Source organism: Carlito syrichta, unplaced genomic scaffold (genome assembly GCF_000164805.1).
Source record: "Carlito syrichta isolate Samal-C Ts95f unplaced genomic scaffold, Tarsius_syrichta-2.0.1 Scaffold304746, whole genome shotgun sequence".
In the NCBI taxonomy this organism is placed as follows: domain Eukaryota; kingdom Metazoa; phylum Chordata; class Mammalia; order Primates; family Tarsiidae; genus Carlito; species Carlito syrichta.
Window position 1 is genome coordinate 331,624 of NW_007248842.1, and position 12,054 is coordinate 343,677.

Sequence of the window (12,054 nt, forward strand, 5' to 3'; positions counted from 1 at the left end):
GCCTATTCCAGTTCCACGACACTTCGGGCTGTTATGAAAATACAGCCCTCGTGCCAGGGAATGAACCAGAAGCCGCCTGACGTCAGAGGCACAGTCACCCCTCGAACGGGGCGGGGGTGCCCACCGCACCCCGGCCCGGGGCATCGGGCTGGTCCCAGGGCACCGGCTGAAAGGGGGGGGGCTGGAGGAGACCCGCTCCGAAGCGGCCCTGCGGGCTGTCGCCTCCGGAGGGAGCCCCGCCCGCTCTCTCCGGCCACTCGTGTGGCCCAGGGCAAGGGCGAGATCGAGTGGCCCAGGGCAAGGGCGAGATCGTAGCGGCTGGGATGTTGATTCTAGTGGGACAAGTCAGCCTTTCTCTCCATCACTCTCTTTTATTTTTATTTTTATTTTTATTTTTTTTTTTTTTTTTTATTTATTTTGAGTTGGAGTCTCACTCTGTCACCCAGACTGGAGTGCAGTGGCCGCTCCCGGCCACCGCAGCCTGGACCTGCTGGGTTCTGGCAATCCTTCCGCCTCAGCCTTCTAAGTAGCTGAAACTACAGGCGCACGCTACTATGCCCAGCTAATTTTTTATTTATTGTAGAGATTAGGTCTCGCCAAGTTACCCAGGCAGGTCTCGAACCCATGGGCTCAGGCAATCCACTCACCTCCGCCTCCCAAAGTGCTGGGATTACAGGCTGAGCCACCGAGCCCAGCTAGATGCATTTTTACCATATGCTGGAATTGGAAGAAATGAAAGGCAATTTATGAATGGTTTCCCTTGTGTTGTGGGCAACTTTCAGCACGTCACAGAGAGGGAGCTGCTTTGATAGGTACAAAACCCTCAGCCCAGAGCAGGTCATCTTGGAAGGCAATTGAAAACCTGAAAGTGGCTCATACCTGTAATCCCAGCACTTTGGGAGGCTAAGGCAGGAGAATTGCTTGAGCCCAGGAGTTTGGGTCCAGCTTAGGCCACATAGTAATAGCCAAACCAGAGGGTCTCTCTAAAAAAATCTAAAAAATTAGTTGGGTCAGACTCGGTGGCTCAGCCTATAATCCCAGCACTTTGGGAGGCCGAGGCGAGTGGATTGCCTGAGCCCGTGGGTTCAAGACCAGTCTGGGCAACTTGGTGAGCCCTCATCTCTACAATAAATAAAAAATGAGCCAGGTGTGGTAGCATGCGCCTGTAGTTTCAGCTACTTGGAAAGCTGAGGTAGAAGGATCGCTGGAACCCAGCAGGTTGAGACTGCGGTGACCGTGAGCATGCCACTGCATTCCAGCCTGGGCGACAGAGTGAGACTCCAACTCAAAAAGTAAAATAAAATAAAATTAGCTGAGCACATGCCTATAGTCCTAGCTATTTGGGATACTGAAATGGAGGTCACTTGAGCTCAGGAGTTGGAAATTCCAGTGAGCAGTGATCACAATGCTGTACTCCAGCCTGGGTAGAAGAGCAAGACCTTGTCTCTACCAGCAGAGCAGAAGTAAATGAGGCCAGCTTGCCACCCTTATTTTTAAAGTAAGCATTAGAACAAGTTTGGACACTTATCTGGAGTCCTCTTGTGTTTTTAAAATACTAATCTGAAGATAACTTTGGTTCATGCAACTGAGAGAAAATTACATCATCTTAAAAAAAAAATGAGAGCATGAAATTTTACTGCATTTTCATTCTGTTGGAAAGTATGAAATATGAACTTGTTAAATCTTTGAGCAGTTTGAGAGAGACATGTGAGACCAGAGTAGGAAACTGTAAACAGAAATGACCAGCAGTATGTTGATATGTTGACTCTAGTCAGATACTGTGTGTACACAGCTGATGGGCAAGTACATTGTAACAATATATTGTTTTTGATGTAGGATGATTTCAGTGTTACTCTGAAGAGCCAACTCATGATTCTGAGTAATCTCAGTAGCCAGTGAAAAAAGCTGAATTCTGAATGCTGCATTGTGTCACTCTGTGGAATTTGCCAAGTTCAGCAGAACTCGATAAGAATGGCACCAACAAGAGTAGCAAGCATCTGCAGGGATTTTCCTTCGGCTTTGATAGTAAAAAGAACCGTCTGTATGTGGAGACTGTCTGAAGCTCCCTTCCTGGAGCAGCTATTTCACAGAGAACTAGACCTGTCAAAAAAATCATGTGACTGTGTCAGGCTCTGCACTTCTCATCTACCTCCTCAAAAGAATGAGAGCTTTGGTCAAAAAAAATAAATCTTGTTCAAACCACAGAGAGTCAAAATACCTCTTAACTTTGAGGCCCTCTGGTTTGGGGTTATAGCATCACGTTTTAAAAACAATACTGCTTCATTGGAATTTTTTTATTCCTGTGGGTTATATTGAAAGAAGTTATGGGAAATTTTAATTGTTCTTGGCCTAAATCTTGGCCTGAAACTTTAGGTTATCATTGGCAATAAAAATGATTACTTTTTCATTTATTTGGTACTATAGATGTTAAATACTGACTCAATTTAAACTAGATTATTCCAGAAAACTTTCGGCTAACGTAGTTTCAAAGTTTTGTGAAATATTTGTTAGCAATTTGTCTAAAAAATATAATCTTCTAGAGAATAAAACAGTGCTTAAGAGTGGGGGTTCTAGAAACAGTTTGCCTGGGTTGCATACTGGCTCTGCTTTGTACTAGTTGTGGAGCCTTAGGCAAGTTATTTAATCTGTATCTCAGTCTTCTCATCTGTAACATGGGATTTTTATAGTTTCTTTTCTTTTTTTTTTTTTTTTGAGTCAGAGTCTCACTCTATCGCCCAGGCTGGAGTGCAGTGGCACACTCACAGCCACAACAGCCTTGAACTAATGGGCTCAGACGATCCTTCTACCTCAACCTTTCAAGGAACCACAGGTGTGCACCATCATACCCGGCTAATTTTTTTTTTTTAATTGTAGAAACGTAGTCTCACCAAGTTGCCCAGCTGGTCTGGAACCCCTAGGCTCAGGCATTCCTCTTGCCTCTTAAAGTGCTGGGATTACAGGCGTGAGCCACTGCACCTGGCTGCCAGTAGTTCCTTCCTGTTTTTATAGGGCTATTGCAAAGTAAAAGTTAATGCAAGTAAAGTGCTTAGAGTGATGTTTGTCTTTCTAACTGCTCAGCAAATACCATTTATTTCCTCATCATTTCTGTCACTTATTTTTGCTTCACTTCTTGTGACTTTGTTGTATGTCTTTTTTGGTATGTTTCCTTTTTTAATTATGAAAATTGTAAACATATTCAAGAGTAAAGAGAATAATACAGTGGATCTCCATGTGAGCACTACCTGGATTCAACAGTTGCAAGATTTTCCATGCTAGCTGGCATTATATCCCAAAACACAGTTTTCCCACGTTCTTGTTCCTGCTTAGGTAACAACAGTGAAGCTCACTTGAGTTCTTTTTAAGGTATTAATCACTGATCTTAGGTGATTTTGCCAGTCTTTTTAGAAAAACAGCGTATTTCATATAAAAATTACTGATGTACCTCCTTCTGAGTTTAGTGTATTTTCTCTCTAGGCTTGTCTTTGTATTAGGAGGAACTAGTCTTCCTTGTGTAGATTTAAAGTTTACATTGTTCTTTACAGTCAGAAGAAGAAGTTGCAGAAGGAGAGAAGGAAGTTGAGGCTTTGAAGAAAAGTGCAGACTGGGTATCCGACTGGTCCAGTCGACCTGAAAACATTCCGCCCAAGTGAGTTCTCCCGTGTCTCTTGCAGACACAGTTGCTCCGGTCCATATGCTCACAGGCAGAGGGTGTTCTCAGCAAATGCTCTGCATTTCTTTCTCAGGGAGTTCCACTTCAGGCACCCTAAGCGTTCCGTGTCTCTAAGCATGAGGAAAAGCGGCGCCATGAAGAAGGGAGGCATCTTCTCTGCAGAGTTTCTGAAGGTGTTCATTCCGTCTCTCTTCCTCTCTCACGTTTTGGCTTTGGGGCTAGGGTAAGTACTGGAAGGCTCTCCAAGCTTTTTCCGTTGTCCCATCCTCGTCTTCTGTTTTCACATGCGAGATATGTACATGAAAGCAGTTTGTATTGTTTTGCTTTGAACGTTTCAGTGCACATTGGGTGAACTTTAGAATGCTAAAGTTGATACCTGATTCGTCCACCAATAAGTATTTTTAATAATTGCGGGGGTTTTTCTTTTTTGAAAATAAGATATATTAATTCCTTAAGTGCTCATTTTTAAGTGGACTCTTCTATGGTTTAGTTTTATTTTGGAGTTTTGATCTTGTTTATTAAAATTTAATCTTGAGTAATTTGTGAAGTAAACTGATCTTTAATTTGTACATTTGGGTTTTGGTGCAAATACTTTGTTTCTATATGGGGAGATACACAATTATATTCAGTAGTCCTTAGATGAAATTGGTGGTTGGTACTGTTTTTTCCTTTCTTAACTTTGTAACATTTTCATGTATCCTGCTAAAATTGCCTGATTACCTGTAGTTTATTAGTTTTTCTGGCATATCTGTTATATTGCTTTTTAAAAATGTGAACAATTGTGGAAATACACTTCTGAAAGATTTTAGGGGTTGAACAGTAGCTGTTAATTTTTCCAAGACATGACCGTTAGCTGCGGTGTGCCCTGTGGGTCATTACAGCATATGACACACAGCAGGCGGCCCCTCCCTGTTCTGCTCTGCACGATGCATCAGAGAGCGATTCTCAGTCTCGAACACGGAATCAGATGTGCAGCTTTCCGCACGTCCTCTTGTCTCTCTCGGGTGCTGGGCCTGCTCTTGGGAGGGTGAGGACAGTGGTCACAAACAGCACCCAGAAGGGTCTGTGAGGAAGGGTAGACTTGCGTGCAGGTCTGAGTGGCTGGGGACGGGGTGGGTGTTTCCTGCATTCCTGCAAGCAGGTCACTTGCCCTTCAGAGGCTGGTTTTGGACTTCGTGGTGTCTCTCTCTCTCTCTCTCAGTAATCTTCAGACTGTTCTCTCGCTCTAAGTTTAGCTCTTACCTTGGACGAATATCAAAAGGGTTTAAAGATTTGGTTACTTTTGCTACACTGGGGAAGCCAGTTACATATTTTCTTAACTTCCCTTCTGCTTGTGTGTTGAGGGGGCCAAATACTTGCCAGGCGTGGAAAAGTCTCGTTGGCCCCCTAATCCTTGAGTGTTATTAGGCAGAGCTGGCTTTAAGGCACTGGCAGATTTAGTTTTTTCTCTCTACACAGGACGTTAGTGAACGTAATTTGGCCTGTTGCCATATTTTGATATCTGAAATATCAGTAGAACCTTTTGTCCACCAGAAGGGAGCATCTCAGAGGAGGCTGTCTCTGCTCTACCCTGCGGAAGGATCTGTTCTCTCTGACTTTACTTCGCCTAATCACTGCCCTGTGCTGTCCAGTCCCAACTTAATGAGTAAACAGAATCATAGAAAACCAGTTTGGCTGGGCTGGGGACTGGTTTTGAGAGAGTCAGCGATGATACCAGGGTGTTCAGGGAACTGTGTACATGCATCTTTAGAGCCTTTTACAAGGGCTGAAAAACTGAGTTTTTGAGTGGTGTTCAGCTTATGGACAAACTGATGCAGAACTGTTGAAACAGATGAAACATGACTCACTCTGCTTCCTTTCAGCATCTATATTGGAAAACGACTGAGCACACCTTCTGCCAGCACCTACTGAGGGAAAAGAAAAGCCCTGGAAATGCGTGTGACCTGTGAAGTGGTGTATTGTCACATAGTTATTTGAACTTGAGACCATTGTAAGCATGACCCAACCTACCACCCTGTTTTTACATATCCAATTCCAGTAACTCTGAAATCCAGTATTTTATTCAAACTCTGTTGAGGCATTTTACTAACCTTATTCCTTTTTGGCCTGTAAGACACTTTAGAATTTCCTAACAGAGTTTACTGTTGTTTAGAAATTTGCAAGGGCTTCTTTTCCGCAAATGCCACCAGCAAATTATAATTTTGTCAGCAATGCTATTATCTCCAAGTAGTTCCATCAGACTTTGACCTGTATCATTCATGATATAAATTTTACTCTTGCAACATGACTACCATCTCTCTCTTAAAATGAGATCAGGTTCACAAATGATATAAAAGAAGCTTTATTGTTGAGGTTTTTTTTCAAGACAAAGGCAAGCTTCCCTAAGCTTGAATCTATTGTTATTAAAAAGAAAACAAAAACAAAAAAAAGCAAGACACAAGAAAAAAAAATATCCTGGGCAATAAAAAAATTATTTGAAACCAGCTTTGGAGCCACTTTTTTGTCTAAGCCTCCTAATGGCGCCTTTTAATTTGTAGGAGGCCAGCTGTATACATGATCGGTATGAAATAGAATAAGAACTAAAGTACATCAGCAGATTTTAATACTAGTATGTTGTATTGCTGTCTTTTCTATGGCATAGAACCTTTATTTCTGATAAGGAACGTCTCAGGCCTAGAAATTATATGAAATTGCTTTTGAGATTTGTGTGTGTTTGGTATTTTTGTGTTTCTTAGCTGCATGTTCATTTTTCATGACTTTCTTTACATTTTTTTAAATTCTTTTTTTGTTCTCTAAGAGGAAGCTTTGGAACGAGTTCCAATTTGTGCTGTTAATGCAGGCTTCTTGTTTTAGGAAGCATTGCTTATACTCTGAAGCCTTTAAACTCTGAAGATAATTGTTTCAGAATTATTCCAAGCATTCGTGCAGCTTTGGAAAACAGACTTGGGTTGTGGGAACAGTTGACAAGATTCTGAAAAGATGCCACTTGTTTCCTTCTGATCTCTCACTGGTTATTGTTTACTGTACAGTCTTCCCAAGGTGATGCCTGTGAGTCTGCAGGTGCTGGTCATTCTCTCCCGTAGCTGTCTCTGCATTTGTGGTAGACTCTCAAAGTTCCAGAACACTCAGCAAATTCCTTCAGTGATAGACTTTTTTGTTTCTAAAATGTGAAGCTTTAGGACCAAATTGTTAGAAAGCATCGGGATTGCCAATTATCTCAAGTAGACTTTATTGGATTTCAGAACATACAGCATGACTCTGAAGGCTACTACTATATGTTTTATATATAAATAATTACTGTTTATGATATAGACATTGCTATTGAATATTCCGAGAACCATTGTTAATTTTAAAACTAGCAATCTCTAAAGTGTGTCAGGTTGACTTGAATAAAAACACTATCACAACCAGGTTTGCCAGTTTGCAGAAACTTTCTAACCCTTCTCTCTCACATCAAGGTTTGTAAAATTGATGTGTTATCGTGGAAAATAACATACAGATTAAACAAAAAGTTAATTTTTATCTTTATTCAAAAATATAGCTGGCTGTCTTTAAGAAAGATGATGTATCCAAAAGCGTTTTCTGAGTAATTTTCTTTTTCTTTGTAGCATTTGATGTCTAATTTTGGACATCTTTTTATTGTACCATGTTTCTGTCTTACTCTTCAACCTGGTAACACTTGATTTGCCTTCTACACCCTATTTATTTCAAGTGTTCATATTTGAATTTCCTTGGGAAGAAAGTTAATCTGATGGCCCACCGATTTTGAAAAGCCTGAATAAGTGGAAAGACTGGTAGAGTTAAGAGAACTAGCTAAACTGCTATACTATACAATTGGTGTTACACCTGATACTTTGGAAGGGAAAAGTAAAATTATACTTTAAATAAAAGCAACCTTTTATAGACAACACATTGTGCTCTTTCCAAATTCAGTAGCAGTTCTATCAGAGGTGCAGTTGAACTTGGGTATACTTTCAGTGTTGAAAGTAAATGTAGTTTTGCCCTTTTTCTTAAAGTATATGTGAAATTATGGGATGTTACTTAAAACTGAGCACATGATCGTAAGATGAGCTCAGGCAGTATTTACTGATAGCTGAAACATGGGATGAATGTTTCGTGCTCCTACTTAGATTTGTTTTAAACAAGTGGATTGTATGATTGGAAAGGAGAATTCAGCAATTAACCGTTGAAATTTTAAGATTAATGTTTTAAAAGCTTTATACCTGTTTACAATTTGGGGACAAAAAGGCAGGCTTCATTTTTTCATATGTTTGATGTAAACTGGCTTAAAATATTTGTAAATAGAATCGAGCAAAACTGCACAAACTTGCACATTGAAAAGTACAACAAATTCCCATGATTACAGGAAAAATATTTACTATTCTAAAAAACATGAAAATTAAAGGCATAGCCAGTCAAGTGAATTTTTAAGTGAACTAGTTGTGGAAATTATTGGAATTAACTGAGCCAAAGTGATTATACATTCTTCATCTATTTAGTTAGCACTTTGTATCATTATATACAGTTTACAATACATGTATAACTTGTAGCTATAAACATTTTGTGCCATTAAAGCTCTCACAAAACTTTTTCTGTCATTATTTCATTTTTACGTCACGGGTGTCACCTGGGAGTTTCGAGGTGCCACACCTGCCCTGCCCACACCCAGCTTTCCTGTCGTCAAGCTCCCCAAGGCCTGGAGTGCCTGATGCTGGGGGGGCGTCGTCCTCTCAGGGTTGTGGTCACCACGCTGTGCTGATGATCTGTAAATGCAGCTGCTGCGTGTGTGAAGTGTCTAGTGACGTCCGGAGAGTGGCAGGATGGCATTCACAGCGAAGGCGATGGCGAGAAAGGCGAGGTGGTGTCGAAAGGGTAGAGGGACTCGGAATGTGCCCGGCAGAGGGCTGGCACTGCTGACATGCGAGAGAGTTTTCCAGAATCAGCAGTACGCTCCGTTGGCTGGAAGATAGATGGGTAGGGAGGACATGGAGGATGTGTTGCACTTGATCATACAGTCAGCGAGATACCTTTCAGGGCTGGCTTTTTTAAACAGGAAAACTTTGGTTTAGAACTTAGGGTTTAGATGGTCATGTCCTCCAGTGTAGAAAGAGTACCAACCAGGTGAGGAATTAGGGCTGCCCTGGGCTGCATCTTGGGGATGGGAGGGTTGGGTAGATAAGAGAGAAAAGTGGAAGTAAACTGGTGAGAAAGTGATTTAGAGCAGATGTGTGTGTGTCCTGAATACACGTAGAGATGCCATTTGCTAAGCGAGAACAGCAGAAGAAACAGTGGTAGGACGAGAGACAGATGACGGCGGTTAGGAGTGCATTGAATGTGAAGTGTCTCTGGGACGTCTGACTGGACATAACCCAGAGCCACTTATCAGATAGAACCGGAGCTCAGGACAGAGGTCTGGAGTGAAAATAGAACACAGGCAGACACATGGGCCTTATGTATTATCTGATATTTCAAGACTTGTCCTCAGGCCAAGAAGAATGAAGTTTCTAAAATAACAGCGGGCCGGGCTCAGCCTGGACTCTCAGCACTTTGGGAGGCCAAGGCGAGTGGATTGCCTGAGCCTGCGGGCGCGAGACCAGCCTGGGCGACTTGGTGAGACCTTGTCTCTACAATAAATAAAAAATTAGCTAGACATGGTAGCAAGCACCTGTAGTTCTGGCTACTTGGAAGGCTGAGGCGCAAGGATCGCCAGAACCCCGTGGGTTGACACTGGGGTGGCCGTGAGCGTGCCACTGCACTCCATCCTGGGTGACAGAGTGAGACGCCACCTCAAAATAAAATAACAGTGAAGCCTCACATTTGAAAGTTGAGCAGAAGAGAAGCTCTGGAAGGCGAATGATACGTTAGTGTCGTAAGAGAACCCCTCAAAAACCGAGGGAGGTGACCAGGTGCTGCCCAAGGTAGCTGTTCAGGTGAATTGAAGAGAAGCTCTGGAATATGGCAGCTGGCTCAGTGCTGATCTTTGCAGGAATGTTCTGGAGGGAAAAAAGAGGGATCCTGGATGAGGTTGCATTGGGTCATGGAGTGAGTAAGTAGCAAGAAGTGTTGGCTTTTCTGAATCAACTTGGCGGTGAAGAATACAAGGGGCAAGTGGGTGAAGAGGAGACAGCTGGTAGGATTGTCTGCTTCGGTTGGAATGTGGAGATAGGTGTTCGTAGGCTGGAGACAGGAGGGAGCAGGTGAGACGTGGAATCCTGGAGTCCCTTCCTTCCTGCTCCTGGAGCGAGGGAATCTGCCAAGGACTCGGGTGGAGATGAGCCTTGGCAAGGGGGCGTCAGAAGCCCAGCGTTTACAATAGGAAACGAAGATGCGGGTGAGAAGGTGAAGAGAGAACCGACGAGGGGGAAGTCGAGGAAATCCGCGTCTGATGGCGTCGTTTTCTCCACGAGGACCAGGTCTTGGAAGAGGAGGATGGTGGCCAGTGCTGAAACAAGACGGGACTGTCTTCCATCCGCAGCTCCTCATCCGAAAGGAGACTAGAACCACAGCTGAGAGCCTGGAAGCCTTGGGATGGCTCCTGCCGCCGTTCCTCAGTGTGGCTGGAAGTGTCAGCCAAGTGACCTGGGCTCTGCCCCCTGGCAGCCTGGGCAGCTGGATGCTTTTGTGCTTCTGCCGTCTCCTTGTGTAAAGCCTAGAGCCTGGATGGGGTGCGCTCTTAGGACCTTTTAATTCTGTGCTTGGTGTTAGTTACGATGGTTCAGGCTAAAAAGGGTTGGGTGTGGGTGAATGAGGAGTCTGTGGACGTCTGTGTTTGCACTAGGGAGTGGATCAAAAATGTGCATGCTTACCTTAATTGTCTGCTTTATACCTCTTGGTAAATCTAGGTTCTGGGCTTAGATGAGCGGAGATTCCAGATCACAAATGCTTAATCTTCAATAGCCAGTGGGTCCCCTGCTTGGTGCCTTAGCTTAGAGCATTTTAGCCCTTGAGTGATTTCTTGTGTGTCTGTTGCATGAGAGCTGTGAAGTTCAAAGTATTAGTGTGTTTGTAGATTAATTACAATAGTTAGTGAAGTCTTTTTTAGAGAGGGGGAAAAGGATTTGTAAAATTTACCATGTTCTTCATCTATTATTGTTTCTGATCTAGAATGGTAAAAGTAAGGGTTTTTTTTTAAATTTAAAAAATAAAATGAAATTAGCTAGTTTGTAAATTCAAATGGAAGGAAAAAGTTTTGCCAAAGGCCTCATTTCTCCAGTAAAAAAAATGGTGCTCATCAGAAGCTAATGGCCAGTAGCCAGTCCTGTGAATAACAGAAATATTCCAAGGGTTTTGAATAAGTGGTCATTTTAAGCCGCAGGTCAATTCTCAGACTTTGAAATGCAAATTTGAGGTTTACTCCAGAGAAATGGAGTTGGAAACTTGGGCTGAAGGGAAAGGAAATACACATCCAGCCAGAGATTGTTAGATTACCCCTTAGTAAAAGGTATACCTCCTCTCTGGCTTACTTTTGCAGAAATGCTTTACAAAAGCAAAAAACCCGCTGGGTTAAAAATATCCCAGCAGGGCCATCAAAACGTTAGGCCTGCTGAGGAAGTTGGGTGTCTGGTCTGTGATCCGGTGCTGTGTGAAAGATGCAAAGAATTGCACAGAAGTTGGATTAGAAAATAGAATTTATTTAGGATGCAGAGAGAGATTCATCTTCCCAAGGCGGGGGGTGGGGGGCAAAGCTAGGAAACATGGCGACCACAGCTCAAGGAGCTACATGGCCAGACCATAGCTTAGCAAAGCAATGACGAATAGCTAGAAAGAGAAGATGGGTCTCCTCAAGGTAGAGGAGGGAGCCAAAGCTAAGAAAACATAGCAGCCATAGCTCAAAGAACACATTGTCTGGCCAGTGCTTGACAAAGCAATGGTAAATGATTACTCGAAGTTGAATCCTTTTCAAATTTTCCTTTGTTGGGTTGCCTGTGAGCCATTAAGGAGATTGGGTCGTGGTCTGTTCCACGTCAGTCATTAAGGTGATTGGGTGGTGGTCTGTTCCACGTTGTCATGGAGGGCGGGTGATGGGTGGCAGGCAGATGGGTGGCTTAGTCACACGATTGCTGCCTTGTTGATGGGGTCGTCATGAAGGACTGATTAGGGTAACTTGGTCACAAAACAGGCTGGCGAGGAGGGAGTTGTAAAGCAATTATCAATAGCTACCTCTGAGAAACCAGTTCTGTTTTTGGCTAACGATTAGCTCTCTACAATAAATCACACACACAAAAAAAAACTAGCCGGGCGTGGTGGTGCGTGCCTGTAAGTTCTGGCTACTTGGAAGGCTGAGGCGGAAGGGTCGCCTGAGCCCAGCAGGTCAAGGCTGTGGTGGCCGGCAGCGTGCTACTGCCCTCCAGCCTGGGTGACAGAGTGAGACTCCAACTAAAAAA

The 12,054-nt window shown here is 43.2% G+C and overlaps 1 protein-coding gene across 4 annotated transcripts in view; it reads left to right on the top strand.

The window, feature by feature from the left end:
* BNIP3L (BCL2 interacting protein 3 like) overlaps positions 1 to 8,260 on the top strand; it is a 25,075-nt gene extending 16,815 nt beyond the window's left edge. For 2 of the 4 annotated variants that reach the window (XM_008060857.1, XM_008060858.2), the window contains exons 4-6: positions 3,543 to 3,646; positions 3,744 to 3,893; positions 5,533 to 8,260. In XM_008060857.1, the coding sequence (XP_008059048.1) occupies positions 3,543 to 3,646; positions 3,744 to 3,893; positions 5,533 to 5,581 (303 nt within the window). In that variant the 3' untranslated portion in view covers positions 5,582 to 8,260. Of the gene's footprint in view, positions 1 to 3,542; positions 3,647 to 3,743; positions 3,898 to 4,140; positions 4,462 to 5,532 lie in introns of those variants that run through there. The other 2 variants (XM_021713822.1, XM_021713821.1) reach the window with 2 other exon arrangements.
* The last annotated feature ends 3,794 nt before the right edge of the window (positions 8,261 to 12,054 follow it).